The sequence below is a fragment of the Pelobates fuscus genome, chromosome 5 (genome assembly GCF_036172605.1).
Source record: "Pelobates fuscus isolate aPelFus1 chromosome 5, aPelFus1.pri, whole genome shotgun sequence".
NCBI lineage: Eukaryota > Metazoa > Chordata > Amphibia > Anura > Pelobatidae > Pelobates > Pelobates fuscus.
The window spans coordinates 41835582-41855068 of record NC_086321.1 but is presented as its reverse complement, the minus strand read 5'-3'; the positions used below and the strand labels follow the sequence as shown (position 1 = coordinate 41855068).

General features: G+C 44.9%; 1 protein-coding gene across 1 annotated transcript; it reads left to right on the top strand.

Annotated features, from left to right (window-relative positions):
* The first annotated feature begins 6309 nt into the window (after positions 1-6309).
* BTF3 (basic transcription factor 3) lies at positions 6310-16429 on the top strand. Its single transcript, XM_063456775.1, has 6 exons — positions 6310-6435; positions 9381-9449; positions 13184-13297; positions 13516-13717; positions 15228-15284; positions 16031-16429. Exons 2-6 carry the CDS (start codon positions 9381-9383, stop codon positions 16075-16077), a joined length of 489 nt encoding a protein of 162 aa, XP_063312845.1. The 5' UTR covers positions 6310-6435; the 3' UTR covers positions 16078-16429.
* Positions 16430-19487: the final 3058 nt, after the last annotated feature.

The following is a 19487-nucleotide window of genomic DNA, read 5'->3' as shown; positions in this document are numbered from 1 at the left end:
ACACAGGAACAAGTTGTGGGATACAATAAGTGTCTTCCAAAATGAGCATATTTAACAGTTCTTATAAGTTGTAACATATATCATAGGAAGCTGTATGGCATGACTATAAGCTAAGAACAATTTGAGTTGTCATCATGCATTTACGCTTGACCAGCCTTGATTGAAACTGTTTTTAGACCTTGAATGGGTGGGATGTTAGAGTACCAGATCACCTTATTTGCAGGTGGTTGGGAAAGATCCCCCTACAGGAATCCCTGCCATCAACCTCCCAATGGTTTGTCAGGCCTTTTATCCTGTCTTAAGCTACCCATCGATTAGTAATCAATATTTTTAGTCTGAGATTGTCTAGAACATATTAACACTGACCTGGCTAAACGTTCTTTAAGTGTGGGTGGTCTGGTCAGGTAGAAGGGTCGTGTTGCCCTGGTCCCAGTCTCTTTGGGATCTTGAGGGGCTATTGCGTTTCCTGAGAGTGTCTGGGGTCTCTGCAGCTGTCGGGGTACGCCTTTTCTGAGTGGCTCAAGGCCGTCGCGGCCCGCCGCCCCCCCCGTCCCGTAGGAGAGGGGGGGGGGACGGCCGCCAGGACCCAGGCCATCTGTAATTTACTGTCTGTTCATTCCCGTCCTCTGGTCAGGTCGTGTGCTTTGTGACTCCGAGGAGCCGTCACCTTGTCTGTCAGGGGCCGTCGCGGCCCACCGCCCCCCCACCCCGTTGGAGGGAGGGGGGGGGGGGAGGCCGCCAGAGCCCCACTGTGTTCCATCAAGCCCGCCCCCCCCAGCCCCCCCAGCGCCACAGGTCAAGTTGTGTGTAGTCTGCGTGGTGCACATATCATCCCAGTCCGAGGCCGTCGCGGCCCGCCGTCCCCCCACCTCGGGAGGGGGGGGGAGGGAGGACCACCAGGGCCCCGGATCCTTCCACTCTTTTCCCCCGTCCCCACCCCAAACAGTAGGAAGAAGGCAAAAAATTGTCCCCAGTGTGATCTTACTTTAGTCCCAAAGTACTTAGAGCTCTCACAGTTCGATCTCTGTCAGCTGAATCTTGGGGCGTGAGCTGGAGTGCTTCACGGCTGAGTGGGGTCTTCTTCGTCTGCGGTTGTGGATGTTGTACAGCATCTTGTGGATCTTGGGGTGGGTCGCTGGAGTCTGCTAGGGTCTCAGGTCGAGGTCGGCAAGGCCGGTACGGCTCAAGGCCGACGGCGTGGGCAGCTGTGGTGGGCGGTCGCGTTCGCCGGGAGAGGGCCCCGGTGATGTTGAGTGTGTCCCGAGGGCCGGAGGGCAGGTACAAGTGTTGAGTGCACTTTGGCAGGTTCTGGGGTTTACGGTTAGGTTGTTAGTTTCGGCTTGGCGGTATTGATGGTCTTTGTTCTGTGTGTCCGGGGTCGGTTAGCAGGGTGGGTTCGAAGTGAGGGTGCCGTGAGTGGAGCCAAGACGCGGCTGTGATAGTGGACTTCGGTTTAGGCTGGAGGCTGCCTAGAGCGCTGTCTTCTGTCGCGCTCCCGTTGTGGCTGTTGGTCCCATGGTCTGTGTTGGGCAGCTGGTTGTCGTTGTGAGGCGGCGTTCGGATCTTGGATTAGGTCTTGGAGGCCTAGTTGTGCGGCGAATTCTTGGGCTTCCGATGGTCTGTATAGCGTGTATGTGTGGTTGTCACGTCGCACCATAAGTTTGAAGGGGTGGCCCCATGAGTAGCGAATTCTCCTTGCTTGGAGGGCTTGGGTCAGGGGTTTTAGTTCTCTGCGTTTGCGAAGGGTCGTGGGTGCTAGGTCTTGGTATAATTGTACCGTGTGGCCTTCAATCTGCAGTGGGGTCTCTCTGGTAGCCCGCATGATCGGCTCCTTAATATGGAAATAATGGCAGCGGACTATGATATCTCGGGGTTGCGATGAGCCTGCTGTGGGTGGACGAAGGGCTCTGTGCGCCCTGTCCAGGAGGAGATCGGATGATGAGGCGTCAGGCAGCAGGCTGCTGAAGGCCTCAAGGAGCATGGCGTTGAGGGCTTCTGGTGCCGTAGATTCAGGCAGACCCCTTATGCGGATGTTTCGCCTGGATCGGTTATTAAGGTCTTCTTGTAGGTCCTCCAGGTAGGCTATTTGCTCTTGTATATCTTTGAATTTGTCTTCATGGTTGGAGGTTATGGCGGTAACGTCGGCCATTTTGGTTTCTAGCGTGTGTGTGCGCTTAGTTAGGGCGGTCAGGCCTTCATTGATTGGGGCTAGATGTTTGGTAAGTTCATCTGCCACTAGGGATTTCATGTCTGTGAGTAGTTCTTTTAGGTCTTGCCTGGTAAGGGGCGATGTCTCCTTCCTGTGGCTAGTAATGCTGGTGTCGGAGTCTGAGTCTGAGGCCTGCATGCTGTGTGCGCATAGCGCCTCTCTGTCTGACCTGGTTCTGAAGATTGGCGCCACGGCCGTTCCGGACTTGGATTTTCGTCCGCCTCCCATTTCAGCCTGCTCCGGTGTGGGTCGAGTATGAAGTGCTCGGTTCGTGGGTGGATTGCCGGTGTTAATGCCCGTATTGTGTGCTTATGAGCTGTTTGCCGCCACGGAGCTCTCTCAGAACGCGGCCATCTTCATCGGCGGTTAGGCTCCGCCCCCCCATACCTGATGTTTTAAAGCACGTTATTCCAAACAATTCAGGAATGTTAGGTGATTTATGCCCTTTATGGATTAAAACCAGACTCTGCATCAACGATGTCATTTTCCATGGAAGTTTTGCCATGGATCCCCCTCCGGCACGCCACAGTCCAGGTGTTAGTCCCCTTGAAACAACTTTTCCATCACTATTGTGGCCAGAACCCTGTGGGTTTTAAAATTTGCCTGCCTATTGAAGTCTATGGCGGTTCGCGAACATTTGCGGAAGTTCGCGTTCGCCATTCGCAAACGAAAAATGTTATGTTCGCGACATCACTAATTATTGCCATTTATATAGCACCAACAGATTCCGTTGCGCTATACAATATTATGAGAGGGGGGATTTAACTATAAATAGGACAATTACAAGAAAACTTACAGAAACAATAGATTAAAGAGGACCCTGCTCAAACGAGCTTACAGCCTATAGGAGCTGGGGTATAAAACACATTAGGACAGGAAATAGCAATCAAATAAGGTGGGAGTGAAGCAGAGCTGGAGGAGAGAGTAGAGTGCTGCCCTTTTGGAGAGAGAGCAAGAGACAGGTATGTGAGGTAGAGGTTAGTCTGGGAGGCCATAAGCTTTCCTACAGAGATGGGTTTTAAGGCACTTCTTAACCGACTGAAGACTAGGGGAGAGTCTGATGGCAGTAGGCAGGCTATTCCATAGGAAGGGAGCCGTCCGCGAGAAGTCCTGCAAGTGTGAGTTGGCCGTACAGGTGCGAGTAGCGGACAGGAGAAGGTTACAGGCAGAGCGAAGAGACCGAGAAGGGGCATACCTATGGATCTGTGAAGAGATATAAGAGGGGCTAGAATTGTTCAGTGCTCTACAGGTATGGGTTAGCACTTTGAATTGACTCCTAGAGGATACAGGAAGCCAATGTAAGCAATGACAGAGGGGTGAGAGCACTGTACACACTATGTAACTAGCTATCCCTGGCTTTCCACGCACAGTGCTGTACACGCTATGTAACTAGCTAACCCTGGCTGTCCACGCACAGTGCTGTACACGCTATGTAACTAGCTATACCTGGCTGTCCACGCACGGTGCTGTCCACGCTATGTAACTAGCTATCCCTGACTGTCCACGCACAGTGCTGTACACGCTATGTCATTGCCCCTTGTTGCTTAGTGTTGCCACTTGTTGCCCCCCTGTAGCTCAGTGTTGCCCCTTGTTACTCAGTGTTGCCCCTTGTTGCTCAGTGTTGCCCCTTGTTGCTCAGTGTTGCCCCTTGTTGCTCAGTGTTGCCCCTTGTTGCTCAGTGTTGTCCCTTGTTACTCAGTGTTGTCCCTTGTTACTCAGTGTTGTCCCTTGTTACTCAGTGTAGCTCAGTGTTCCCCTTGTAGCTCAGTGTTGCCCCTTGTTGCTCAGTATTACTCTGTGTTGTCCCTTGTTGCCCCCTTGTTACTCAGTGTAGCTCAGTGTTGCCCCTTGCTGCTCAGTATTGTCCCTTGTTGCCCCCTTGTTGCTCAGTGTCGGCCCATGTTGCTCAGTGTTGCCCCTTGTTGCTCAGTATTACTCTGTGTTGTCCCTTGTTGCCCCCTTGTTACTCAGTGTAGCTCAGTGTTGCCCCTTGCTGCTCAGTATTGTCCCTTGTTGCCCCCTTGTTACTCAGTGTCGGCCCATGTTGCTCAGTGACGGCCCATGTTGCTCAGTGTTGCCCCTTGTTACTCAGTATTACTCTGTGTTGCCCCTTGTTACTCAGTGTTGTCCCTTGTTGCCCCTGTGTTGCCCCCTTTTTACTCAGTGTAGCCCCTTGCTGCTCAGTATTGTCCCTTGTTGCCCCTGTGTTGCCCCCTTGTTACTCAGTGTAGCTCAGTATTGTCCCTTGTTGCTCAGTGTTGTCCCTTGTTGCCCCCTTGTTACTCAGTGTAGCTCAGTGTTGCCCCTTGTTGCTCAGTGTAGCCCCATGTTGCTCAGTGTAGCCCCATGTTACTCAGTGTAGCCCCTTGTAGCTCAGTGTTGTTACTCAGTGTTGTCCCTTGTTACTCAATGTTGCCCCTTGTAGCTCAGTGTTGTTACTCAGTGTTGTCCCTTGTAACTCAGTGTTGTCCCTTGTTACTCAGTGTAGCCCCTTGTTACTCAGTGTTGTCCCTTGTTACTCAGGGTTGCCCCCTTGTTGCTGTGTTGCCCCCTTGTTGCTCAGTGTAGCCCCTTGTTGCTCAGTGTAGCCCCTTGTTGCTCAGTGTAGCCCCTTGTTGCTCAGTGTTGTCCCTTATTGCTTAGTGTAGCTCAGTGTTGCCCCTTGTTGCTCAGTGTTGCCCCCTTGTTGCTCAGTGTTGCCCCCTTGTTGCTCAGTGTTGCCCCATGTTGCTCAGTGTTGCCCCCTTGTTGCTCAGTGTTGCCCCATTGTTGCTCAGTGTTGCCCCATTGTTGCTCAGTGTTGCCCATGTGTTGCCCCTTGTTGCTCAGTGTTGCCCCATGTTGGTCAGTGTTACTCAGTGTTGCCCCCTTGTTGCTCAGTGTTGCCCCCTTGTTGTCCCCTTGTTGCTCAGTGTTGCCCCCTTGTTGCTCAGTGTTGCCCCATGTTGCTCAGTGTTGCCCCCTTGTTGCTCAGTGTTGTCCCTTGTTGCCCCTGTGTTGCTCAGTGTTGCCCCATGTTGCTCAGTGTTGCCCCCTTGTTGCTCAGTGTTGTCCCTTGTTGCCCATGTGTTGCCCCTGTGTTGCCCCATGTTGGTCAGTGTTACTCAGTGTTGCCCCTTGTTGCTCAGTGTTGCCCCCTTGTTGCTCAGTGTTGCCCCTTGTTGCTCAGTGTTGCCCCTTGTTGCTCAGTGTTGCCCCATGTTGGTCAGTGTTGCCCCCTTGTTGCTCAGTGTTGCCCCCTTGTTGCTCAGTGTTGCCCCCTTGTTGCTCAGTGTTGCCCCTTGTTGCTCAGTGTTGCCCCCTTGTTGCTCAGTGTTGCCCCCTTGTTGCTCAGTGTTGCCCCATGTTGCCCCCTTGTTGCTCAGTGTTGCCCCATGTTGCTCAGTGTTGCCCCTGTGTTGCCCCATGTTGCTCAGTGTTGCCCCCTTGTTGCCCCTGTGTTGCCCCCTTGTTGCTCAGTGTTGTCCCTTGTTGCCCCTGTGTTGCTCAGTGTTGTCACTTGTTGCCCCTGTGTTGCTCAGTGTTGTCCCTTGTTGCCCCTGTGTTGCTCAGTGTTGCCCCATGTTGCTCAGTGTTGCCCCCTTGTTGCTCAGTGTTGTCCCTTGTTGCCCCTGTGTTGCTCAGTGTTGTCCCTTGTTGCCCCCTTGTTGCTCAGTGTTGTCCCCTTGTTGCTCAGTGTTGTCCCTTGTTGCCCCCTTGTTGCTCAGTGTTGTCCCTTGTTGCCCCTGTGTTGCTCAGTGTTGCCCCATGTTGGTAAGTGTTACTCAGTGTTGCCCCTGTGTTGCTCAGTGTTGCCCCATGTTGGTAAGTGTTGCTCAGTGTTGTCCCTTGTTGCCCCTGTGTTGCTCAGTGTTGCCCCATGTTGGTCAGTGTTACTCAGTGTTGTCCCTTGTTACCCTGTGTTACCCTGTGTTGCCCCCTTGTTGCTCAATGTTGCCCCCTTGTTGCTCAGAGTTGCCCCTGTGTTGCCCTCTTGTTGCTCAGTGTTGCTCAGTGTTAGTGTTGCCCCCGTGTTACCCCCACTGTTGCTCCATGCTCTGGGTCTCTGAGGGAATCAGACAGCAGGAGGCGGGGCTTACGTCACTCACGTGTTGGTGCGTCACTTCCGCCCCGCCCTCTTGGCTTCCATCTTGCTCCCCGCGTGTGTGCGCGTCCTGTGCCCGGCTGTCTGGAATCCTTTAAACCCGCTCTGTGTTCACACAACGCCCGCTGTCCGGCAGCTGAAGGTTAGCGCAGACTAAGGGGGTGCGAGCGGTCCGGGCGTTGGGAGAGTGGGAGGGCGGGCTGCGGCCGGGGAGAGGTGACCGGGCCTGGGGGAGACAGGAGCAGCTCCCATCACATGGCCGGGGCCTGGGGGTGGCAGTGCTGGGGGACCCGGGGGGCAGTGCTCGGGGGAACCTGCGGCGGGGGAGGGAATACACATGGTGAGAGCTAACCTGGGGGGCCGCAGACACTGTGGGTTATAACTCTCATGGTGCTAAACCAGCTATAGAGTAAGCTGAGAGTGATGGGAATGTACTCCTCTGTTACACTGGGAGCTTGTGTTTGCATCACAGGTTTTGCCAGGTCCATGTCTTCTGGACAAACAGCACTAATGAACTATCAGCAGGAGGATGGGTATGAAAAGTGCTGCCCTGCAGTATGCATATCCCCCCTGTATATGGATTGTACATGTAATGCAAGGGCAGCACTTCTTATCCATGGCCTCACAGCATGGTGATAAAATACCTGTCTAGGGAATTATGTTGATGCTGGCATTGCAGGTGTTTCAGACTGCATCCCTGGTAGGCTGGGTGTGATTATGGGTTGTGTAGTTGTCATATCTGAGACAGGAAGATTAGCCTTTATTAGTGTGTGGCTCTGTCACCTTTTGGACTTCTTTGTATATTATAAGATCAGTGATCAAAATATCCACCAGCCATTGGCGAGTGATAATATAAACCTGGCAAGTGGAAATGTACCCTTGATGTGGGTGTCATAGACCTGCTAAGCTTGCAGTGATCGGTAACATTTAAGTCCAGGTTAGTGTTGTAGGACGTGAACTTTTAAGCCCTGGTAGGGTGATATCCTTGCTCTGTGTGCGGTGATGAAGAGGGTGAAGCTTAAAGGTAGTAGACCTACCTGAAGCTCCTTGTCTGCACCACCATCTTCCCTATTCAGCTCATATTGCTTTGTCCACCAGGAGCCATGTCACAGCTTTAGGACAAGTCTGTGGACAAGCTAATGGGATCCGCAGGATGCACAAGAAGATGCCTCATTCGTGTGTTCATTGTTGGCAGAAACTGTGGTAATTGCCAAACGTTGAGAGCAAAGGCTCCTCTTTTGGTCAGCCTGTACCTGGCCAATAATACAAAGTAGTCACTGGTTTGACTTTTATGTTTATGAAATTCCAACAGGGTCAGCATGACATTAATTAACGGAGTTGCTCAAATCTCATGTGGGTATGAATTTAATAATTAACTTTACCACATGTGCAAAATGAGAGTTCCAAAACATAATGGTCTTTTTATTAAATGTTGTCATTGGTTTACAGATTTCCAAATTCAGCTGTTTTAAAGAGACCCTTGCTATCGAATAACGTTCGCTTAGTGGCTATTCGAGCTCTCATTCTGCTAACTGCTCAAATCAGCTGAATCCCTATATGAGTTTGGCTAGTTCGGCTATTCACAAACTGCCGAATTGCAATTGAAGTCCTTTCCTTTGGTTAATCTAGTTACCCTGCTATAAAGGATTGTACTCTCACCTCTATGCCACACAAACACAAGTCCCCAAAACATTACCCACAGCTCTCATTATTTTATTTCAGACCTTAAACACTCCTCTTACCGAAGTGTTTCTGCATCAAAGCGGAATGTTTGCATGCTACAGATATGTTGCTTTTAGTTTACATTTTTAAAGGGACACTGTTGGCACTATAACCTCATCTTCCTGAAGTAGTTGTAGTACTTGCAGTCCACTAGTGCCATCCCCCTATTCAGTGTTAAACTGTATTTGAATGGTTTAATACTGAGTGAGGATGTCTCTGACTCCGTGACAGGCAGAGTGCATAAACTTGGCTGGTCAACTTTTACAGCCTTATCTGGTGAACCAAGAAAGTAGGTCCTTGTACAAGAAAACTGCAATCTATTTTAGCCAGGCCGCAATGTTCAATTCCGGTGTGCTGTATTTAAAAAAAAAAAAAAAAAAGGGAGGGGGGGATATATTTGGCCTTGTGACTTCCCCTCAAAAAACCTGGAAAACTGGTACTGGGTGGTGAGCTGTTGGTGAGCTCAGCAAAATATTGAGGCTTTGTTACACTAATGCACATCGGGATGACAAAATATGATCACTAAGTGGGGCCTGCATTTGTGTTAAAGTGGCTAGACCAGACATCATTTTTTTTTTTTTTTTTTGTAATACGTGGGTTGTGCCAGATTTGAGAATGGTATAGTGGAAATGTCATTACCCAGGCAGTCATACTCTCTCAAGCGACATAGACCCAGAATTCAATAAAACGATGTTAAAGTGGCTAGACCAGACACCTTGATTATCTCAGCCAGTTAGGCGGGGTGCTAGGAAGTAAAGATAAGTTTAAAAAAAAAAAAAAACTAAAATTTTAAACCCTTACAGTGGGAGAGGGTATGAACACCTATATAGGTAGGGTAACACTGTAGCATTAGGAATCAATGTTTGTATTCCTAATGCTATAGTGTTTTAAGTATGCCTAAAGATGTAAACCTAAAACTGCACTATCTCACAATTACTGTAGCTTCTTTTTAACCCCTTAAGGACACATGACCTGTGACATGTCATGATTCCCTTTTATTCCAGAAGTTTGGTCCTTAAGGGGTTAAAGTGCTGCACATAAACAAAAAGTACATTTACACTGGCTCCTAGATTGAAAGCAACTTTGTCAAGCCCTGGGCTAATGCATCATCAATAGAATCTGTTCAACCCTTGGGTCGCAGGTTCAAATCCTGGCAGGGTTGACTCAGCCCTTCATCTTTCTGAAGTAGATAAAATGAGTTCCATTAAATTGGGTGATAGTAACAACCCCTGGATGTACTTGAAAACCAGATAATCTGTACCTTTCCTTGTTAAATACTTTATTATTATTATTATTATTATTTGTGAATTACTTTTCCCAAAAAGCTCAGCTCCGTCTAATCCCTTGGAACGCTTACATTTTCAGATGAAAGAAACAATCATGAATCAAGAAAAACTAGCAAAATTGCAAGCACAAGTGCGCATCGGTGGAAAGGTAAGTTATGTCAGCAGCTGACAGTCATTTCTTTATTTTGTGGTTGACTACATTTCAGCAAAGACTAGAAGTGTGATCATGTTTGTCAACCTGTTTAATGTTTTAGAGCACTGTCATAAGCGGTCTATGCCATCTGTTACGTTTGGTTTTCCCATCATCCTTGATCTCTGTATTACTGACAGTCCTCACTTGGGTTCCTTTCCTACGACCCGGTTGTAGAACGAATTGCTTGGTAAGTTAGGAGATAAGGGATTTCCTGCTCTGATGGGTTCTTCTATGTTCCTGGAAACTTCCCCGAACATAGACGAACGCACCAGAGCAGGGAACCCCTCTAATTTATGTTCGGGAAAATTTCCCAAAACATAGATTAGAGTAGGGGTGGCCAATCTGCGGCCCTCCAGGTGTTTTGGACTTACATCTCCCTTGGTGCTTTGCTAGCATTTCGGCCCTAAGAGCATTATGGGAGATGTAGTCCAAAACATCTGGAGGTCCGCAGATTGCCCACCCCTGGATTAGAAGGATTCCTTGCTCTCGTTCGTTCGGCTATGTTCGGGGAAGTTTCCAGGAACATAAACATATGCACCAGAGCAGGGAATCCCCACAACAGCTCGCACTTACGCCTGGTTGTAAGTGCGAACCGTCGCTAAATGGGGACCACCTGTACTGTTCTTTTGCTCGGCACAACTATGGTGGCAATGAAAGAAACCCCCACAAAGTTTTAGATATGCATCTAGTGTAATGACATGCTGTACACTGGTCAGTTGTAACACTTTGCAGCATTAGATTATCTTTTCAACATCTTAGAAACTTTGACATCAAGCACCTGTGACCTTTGCAACCCGTACTAGTTTTTAATACTCTGCATGTTCATTATTTAATTTGTCTTTACTTTGTACAGTCTATATCCCCTCAATTGTATAGCACTGCGGAATATGTTGTCACTTTAGCAATAATACGGCTTTGTATTATGTGTTATCCAAATGATCCATATTAGTTTCTTTGCCAGTAAAGAGAAATGCCATCTGCAGCTGCATTCAGACTTGCAAGATCCCTGAAGGGAGGCAAGCAAAGATACTGAAATAAAACCTCCCCTGGTTATGTAAAGAGCAGTTACCATGGAAACGGTAGAGAACTCTTGCCGAATATTCCAGTTTTAGAACTTGTTGCCTACAATTGCTCCTTTTGCTCCCTGCAGTGAGAATGATCAACTGCCTAAACAGCTGTGTTTACTTGACTTGCTTAGTCAGTTGTTACTAAGAAACCTAATTTAAACATGGAGATTCTTTGGTAATTTTCAAAGCACTGAAAATGGATGTTTCCTAGATTGAAGAAAAGTAATAAAAAAAAAATGCATGTCTCCCAGCATCTCGGTACTCCATATGGATTGTCAGCCACTTTGTTCCGAGGGCCTGGTGCCGTTGCAGCAGCTCTGATAATACGCTTTGAGTTCTGCATTAGTGATCGACCGATTATTGGTCTGTCCGATATTATCGGCCAATATTCTGTATTTTCGGCAATATGGATATCTGCCAATAAAGATACTGATATATGCGATAATGCATACCAGGACTGCCGGGCTTATAACAAGCCCGGCGGTCCTTTGGGGGGCACGCAGCAAGCTCTTACCTTCCCTTCAGCTCCCTGTGTAAATCTTGCGAGTCCCGAGATTTACACAGGGAGCCGAAGGGAAGGGAAATAACAGCTTGCTCTCGGCCCCCTCTGTACTTTCCATGCCACAGGACCACCCGGGAATGCCATATCCCCCTCCCTGGCCAAGTAGCAAGCAGGGTGGGGAGACTAAAAAAAATTTTTTTTTTTTTTAAAATGCTCTGATTGTGTTAAGGTCCCTGTATTGAAAAGCCTTGGCCACAAGCAGATGCTTCTGTAGAGATATTTACCAGCATTGTACATTAACAAATTGTGAATTTGTGTGGAACTTAAGCACGAAAGGACAGCACAAGTTGCATCAAATAGTTAGGATATAAGGCAGGTAACCTTCGACACTCCAGATGTTGTGGACTAGATCCCCCATAATGCTCTTACAGCCATAATACTGGCAAAGCATCATAGGAGGTGTAGTCCAAAACATTTCGTACCAAAAGTTGCTTATTGTGGATCGACCGGTATAGATTTTTTTTTTTATCATTTCATTATTATTTTTCGAAAAAAAGACAATAAAAGACTTACCTTTAAAAATATAAACAAAAGACAATACAACAAATACATCCCGACAGTTGTAGCACTCTAAGATGCCACATTTTTTATTTATTACCCTTAATTATTACCTTATTTATAAATTAGACGACATACCAAATTTAGTATCTTCACTTTGACTTGAAAGAAGCTTAAATAGCTACTCACTGTCTATGACAAACCATGTAAACATAAAAACAAACATAGTCATACTGTGCCAAGATCTATAAATCCTGACAGTGCCTTACTATAGGGCTTGATATTTTCTCCTACTTTCTCTTTTCTTCCCGGTATAGATTTAAAAAAAAAAAAAAAATATATATATATATATATATATATCTCTATCTATCTCTCTGATACTGATAGCTGATAACTTACCAACATCGATATTCTGTACATTTACCATTTAAAAAAATAAATGAATTTCTACACAAATCTACTGTTAACTGCAAATCTTTTTTTATTAAGGTAAAGGCACAAAATATACATGCCAGTCAGAATTTTTTGTTTTCAAGAATGTGTGTAGTGGATGCAGTGAGAGTATTTAATTAGTGAATGCAGTGTATGTATGTATCATTCAGCAATATCGGTATCTTTATTGGCGGATTATTGCTGAAAATACAGAATATTGGTCGATCCCTATTGCCTATGCCTGATATAGGGCCTAATTCATAAGCGGTAATTTACATTTAACATTTGAGAAACTATTTACCTTAAATCATTCCCATATACTTTGAATACATAATATTTCAAAGATACATGGTGTGTTCCGTGTAAAATATAAAGATTTACTCGTTTTTCCTCTGTTTCAGAGCAGTTTTGTGTTTCTAGTTGTGTAACACCCACCTCTGGACTGTCCTTGTTTCCGTTTTTGATTTGCCCTACTTTGGACGCAGCACGCTGGGTTTCGTTTGCCAGTGTTGGAATGGAGATTCCATACTCCCTAGCCAGCGCTAGGCCTAGCCGGTTAGGGTTTCCATAGCAACCGCAGTGCATGCCTGTGGGGGGGGGTTCTTGTTTGCTCTTCCTTGTCAGTCAATGCCTCTGCATGCTGTGGCATTGATTGACAGCTGGGAGAAGAAACTATTTTTATTTATTTATTTTTGTCCTTACCTATACACCTTCTAGCAAAATGTAAAGATAAAATCTTATGCTCAATCTGAGCATACGTTGTTTTGGGCATGACAGGTGAAGAAACAAAGTTTTTATTTTCAACGTCTGTTTTTTTTTTTGTTTTTTTACTTTGCACTATATTAGGAATATATTTATTTTAAAATACAAAATAAAAACACAAAGCCTTTTAATATATGCAAAAGTGTTGCAAGTGTTTTTTGGGTTTTTTTTTATTGCTTTGATAGAGCGCCACAATATTCCGCAGTGCTTTACAAGATTATAGGAAGGAAATTGTGACAATAAATGAGACCAGTACAAAATGTTACAGGAGCAGCAGGTTGACGAGAACCCTGCTCAGACGAGCTTAGCTGTGCAAATAGTCCTCATATGAATACTTTGTTTAGCTTCAGAGTTTTTGTTTTTACCAGGGAAGCGCCCGCAGAAAGAAGAAGGTTGTCCACCGAACAGCCACTGCTGATGACAAGAAACTCCAGTTTTCCCTAAAGAAACTGGGTGTGAATAACATCTCTGGCATAGAGGAGGTAGGTGCTTGTTTCACCTCTCAAACCTGATTAATCAGAGGAACATGTAGTGGGGTAAATGCTAATCTTTGGCTCTGTAGCTTTTGTGAACTACATGTAATTTCTTATGCTATTTAGACATGGCAAAATTTCTCAATTATGTGCAATGTGGTCCAAGACAGAACACACTGTACAATATATGCTATAAGCAAACACCTTTCTTGTTCCACCTTTAACAGGTAAATATGTTTACAAACCAAGGAACTGTTATCCACTTCAACAATCCTAAAGTACAGGCTTCTTTGGCTGCCAACACCTTCACGATTACAGGTCATGCAGAGACCAAGCAGCTCACAGAGATGTTGCCCAGTATTCTGAACCAGCTCGGGGCTGATAGTCTCACCAGCTTGAGGAGGCTTGCAGAGGCTTTGCCCAAACAATGTAAGTGGTGTGTGTATGTGTATAGTTCAGCATGGTGGCTGATTAAAGGAACGTTCCACATATACAAAATCCTGAGCAGGGATTTACAGAAGGGCAAGCTATTGAGTTTCTCTAAGCCTTAAGATCATATTCTGTTTTTGTTGGAATGCATTTACTTAGTTCTCCCCGAATTCAAAAGGGTGACCCTGTGCTCGCTGTGCCTAGAGGGGTATCCGCTACAACTTGCTGACGAAGGCCGAAATGATCATCCTGGGTGCTGTATCTTTCATGCAGAGAACCTGCTGGCATTTCGGTTCTGGACTGCCCTTATGGGTGGGATTAGTCTGATATGCCTTGGAATTGATTCTCTCTAATGGCACAAGTGATCAAAAACTATTTTTAGACCTGAGCAGGGATTTACCAAAGGACAAGCCATGGAGCTTCTCTAAGCTTTTGTCTATTCTCATATTATAAATAATAAAGTAATTAACCAGGAAATGTACATTTAGGTTACTCTGGTTTTCAAGTACGTCCTGGGGATGTTACTGTAGCCCAACATCCAGGGGTTGTTACAATGACCCAATTTAATGGTACTCATTTTATCTACCTCGGGAGGATGAAGGGCTGAGTCAACCCTGCTGGGGAAATGTTAAAGCGCTGCTATTTGCATAGTGTTTTCCGTGTATGTGCTTGACATGCTAGCTCTACTCTTGAATAGAAAGCATTTCAATTTGCAATTTGCATACAATCGCAGTGCTACTTCCCTTTATTTGTATGGAAGAGAACTGACTATTCAGACTGCCATTATATTTGATTCTGGTCGAACTGAAATCCATTGTGCTATTAAGAACATCAGAAAGCACTTTTTCAGCAAACGTATGTAACACATCAATGTGCCTAGAGTTCTTCCCCCCTTTACTGAAATCATAGGACGCAGATCTGGGTTTGTTTTTGGATTGTCATTCATGTAATTTCAGTGCATGTGTTTTCCAGTGTTGAATGTTGTATAGCATTCATTAGAATTTCAAATAAACATCAAAAAGATTAAAGGAATACTAGCATTAAGAATAAACAAGAACAGTTTTATTTGCATTTCTTTCCCCGTGTGCTGGTCTTGCTGTGATTGCATCGCCTCTGTTGGCTGATATAGTCAGTATTGTTAATCTCGGCCAGTGCAATGCTTCCTCATTTGGAAGGATTGGGGGCCAGTGCGTATGCTTGACAACCAGTCGGCATCTTCTCGTAGAGATGCATTACCAGCATGGAAACGCTGAATAGAAGTCCAGCTATCTTTGCAGGACCTCATCCAGGAATTTCCTTTAGGCCAGTCAGAGTAATCGCAACTAGAGGTGGTAATAGGCAGCTTTTGGCACTGACTTTACTTTAAAAATGCAACATTTACACTGCTGAAGCTGCAGGGACCATCATTGTCCCATCACCACCATATTGAGCTGTAGTGGTTCTGGTGCCTATAACTAAAATTATAAGTCTTGTTAGTGGAAAGTCAATTCTTACTGTGTTTGTCTTTCAGCACTGGATGGGAAAGCACCACTTGCCACCGGGGAGGAAGAGGATGATGAAGTTCCAGGTAAGATTTTGCTCTGCACCACAAATTTATTCGAACATTCCATTACTCAAGCTGCCTTATTAATGTAAACAAACAGCACAAGTTGGATGCTGCAAATTATGCCTTGTGTAGCATACCAAGCTCCATTGCGTGAATGAAACATTTGCGTCCTTACTAGAATGGTATTGGATTGACACTCATTGCAATGCAGTATAGCATTAACCCCTTAAGGACACATGACGTGTGTGACATGTCATGATTCCCTTTTATTCCAGAAGTTTGGTCCTTAACCCCTTAAGGACCAAACTTCTGGAATAAAATGGAATCATGACGTGTCAGACATGTCGTGTGTCCTTAAGGGGTTAAGCAAGAGTCAGTTGTCATTTTTTTTATTTTTTTTGTTCTCTAACCATTTCTTGCAGTTACTTCAGCAACTCCTACTTACTGCAGCCTACACTTTTATTTTTATTTTATTTTTTTAATCCTTCCCTGAAATACTTTGTCAACTGTCCGGGATATTGAAAATCTAAACGTATTTACCAGTTTCGAGACCTATTTAACCGTAGTTTCTCTGACTTGTCTGTACAGTTGGGTGTAAAAAAGCCATGACTAATCATTAGCTGCCATTTCAGAAGCAGTTGTGCTTGAGGAAAGGCATATATTAGTACCAAGTGGTGCAGTATGGAAAATGTTTGAGAGCGAATGTTTGAATGTGTTAAATGTTTCTAAAATCTACCAATAATTGCTATGTGTGTATTCTTTCACAGAACTCGTTGAGAACTTTGACGAAGCTTCCAAGAATGAGTCGGTCTGATTAACTTAAACCACTGAAGAACATACAATTCTGGGCAGTGCTGCTATTTTATATTGTGGCTGCTTTATCTATTTGTTTCCTTTTTGCCTCTGTTTCTGTTTTGGCCCAATGAGATTAACTCTTTAACAATATTTTACTGGTTATGCCATCATAACAATCTTGTCGCTGCAGAATTGGATCTTCCATATTCAGGTTGTTTGATGGCATGCATGGTCTTTAATTGGTTAAATGTTTTTGAACTTTAAAACCATTGTAATTAGCAGCTACCCGATGCCTGCTTCTTTGCAGAGAATTTGCATATTGCGACTCCATTTACGTGAACAGTTCTGGAAATAAAGGTTGATAAAACAAACATCCCTTGAGATTTTGTTTCAATGTTTTATGCAGGTTATAAAGTGATTTACAGGTCACTATCAACAAGGTAATTCCTTATTTGCATACACTGAGAAAACAGATTAATGTTTCTTAAGAACTAATTGCATAACCTATTCAGTAGAGATATGCAAGTGTTGTGTTACTATACTTGCATGCGAAAAGAATAAAGCCTACAAATGTTCAATAGAATTGTCATTTATTTTATGCTTTAGTACTTGTCATATTTTCAATGAAGGGAAGCACGCTGACACATTTAGCATTTTAAGAGCTGCTTTGAAAGTTGCCCTTTTTTTATTTATTAAAGGGACACTAGTCACCAAAATAACTAGCTTAATGAAGCAGTTTGGGTGTATAGATCATGCCTCTACTGTCTCACTTGGTTTTCTGCCATTTAGGAGTTAAATTACTTTGTTTATGCAGCCCATGACACACCTCCTTGCATATGACTTGCACAGCCTTACTAAACACTTCCTGTAATGAGTCGTCTAATGTCTACTCTTTCTTGCAAGTTCTATTTAATTTAGAATTTATCGCCTGCTCTAATAGTTTGCTAGACCCTGCAGGAGCCTCCTGTATATAATTAAAGTTTAATGTACAGAGCAGCAGATACAAACTTCTAAAGTTACATCTGATTGAAAATAAACTTCTTTTTTTTTTTTTTTTTTAAATGCAGGTTATGTGAGTCACGGCCAGGGGAGATGTGGTTAGGGTTGCATAAACATGTGATTTTAACTCCTGAATGCCAGAGAATTAAGCAGTGAGACTGCTTAAGCTAAAATTGATTTGACTAGCGTCCCTGTATTCTGTTCAAAAGTTAATATACAAAGCTAAATAAGTTTCATATGCCTCTGCTTTCTGAGAAAGCATCTAAACTTCCAGTGTGCTTTTTATTTTTTTCCCATCCACTGATTAGACACTACATTTTATTTAGATATTTTGCAATTTGGCTTTCTGCTCACTGTTGAGTGAATCCACCTTTAAAGGAACATAACATTTTGTATTAAAGGGACACTATAGACAACAGAACTACTTATTGGTTCTAGTGAGTATATTTATTGCCTTAATGCATTTTCATTGAAAAGTGTTTACATTGCCCCCTAGGGATACTGCCAAGTGGCCACCCTCTCCGATGGCCACTGGAGGTGCTTCCTGGGGCAGTGCTGCTGTTCAGCATCTCCACGCTCTGCATGGAGACGCTGAATTTTTCTCATAGAAATGCATTGGTTCAATGCGTCTCTATGAGGAGGAGCGGATTGGCCAAAACAGTGTTTGGCCCAGCCTCCTTGCTAATTTCAGCCAATCCAATGCTTTCCCTATGGGGGCGGTGCCAGTGCGGCATTGGCAATAAGGTGAGTTTTAACCTTTTTCTAAGGGGGACAAGCCAACTAAATGGTTTTAACAATATGGGGTCAGGAATACATGTTTGTTTCTGACCCTATAGTGTTCCTTTGAAATATGTTTCATATAGAATTGTTCTGTGCAATAAAATGTACTGTTACAGTGCTTGGAAGCACTTTTCACTGTGCCCAGATGTTCCTGCAGTGAAGTCCTCAAGATTGATTTAATTGCTTGGATGTATTGGAGAGTAGAACTGAGCACCTATGGTGCATGCCCAGCAATCCAAGGTGTCTGTAATTTGAACCCATATTTTGTATGTGCTTTTTAAATTGTGGACAATGGTAAAATAAAAATGTGTGGCTTGTACGGTAACTGGACACACTGTGAAATTTCACATGAATTATAACATCAGACTTGGCAGATGTGGACTTTTTTTTTTATATATATATATACCTTGGGCTGTCTAATTTCTAGATATATCTATATCAAAAATTGTTTGGTTTATTTTCTATGTAGCAGTTTTAGACTGATTATTGCATGACTATATATCTGCAAATACTCCCAGGACTGTTGCCTGAATCACGACAAACCTTGGAAGAGACGATTATAGTGGAACTCCAATGTGCTCTGAAACATACTACTTTGAACAAAGCTCCTGGGCATGCTAGCCTTACATTATGCCATTTATAAAATATTTGAACCTAGCAAAGGATCTAAAGTCCCTTTTGCATGTTGGTATTCTTCATAGAGGCTATCACAGTCCACATCTCCCTGTTGCATAAGGAGGGTAAAGATCCAAGTTTATGCCCTAGTTACTATCTTATCTCGCCAAGGTTATCCTTCCTCCTGTTTTCCATTTCTCTACACCTGTTTTTTTATGTTCATGGTTAAGAATGTATTTTATTGGTCGTACCCACACATATCGTGGTTGGGACGTATCCAGGTCATTAAAATGAACTTCCTCCCGCGACTCCTATATCTCCTACAGGCTATCCCAATAACTATACCTAAAACATTTTTCACCACACTTAACTCCGCGATGACTAGATATATATGGAACGGGGGGAGGCCCAGACTCAAACTCACTACCCTGATGCAACCCAAAAACAAGGGAGGGCTGGCCCTGCCGGACTTTCACCTCTATTATGTCACCACACACTTACAAAGGGTAATGGAATGGTCGAAAGAGGGAGTCTCTAAACTATGGAAGACAGCGGAGGCAGGTAAGCCGATATCCGGGATACCCTGGAGGAAAGAGAGCACCGATAGCCAGGAAATGTCAATATACTCGAGACACACCCTGGAGGTGTGGCGGCGGACCGCGAAGCAAAGGGGACTAGCGCCGTACCCATCTCCCCTAACCCCGCTAACCCATAACGAGGCCTGCCCACCTGGCCTAGACCCACGAGCATTTCGGCACATCCTCCCGAACCCCACACCGCGCCTACACCACGTAATACGAGACGGGAAATGCAAACCGCTACAAGACATGATGGGAGACACTATCCCCTCATTCATGCACCAATTCAAACATACCCAACTCAAGAACTTTGTCCTCACTCTGCCCCAGGGGTCAGCGCTCACCAGGAGCCCTACCACATTTGAAAAGTTTTGCATGCAACCAACCCCAACCCCACACGGCATATCCCTACTATACTCCATGCTCCAAGCAGAGACACCGCAGGAGACGCCCCAAT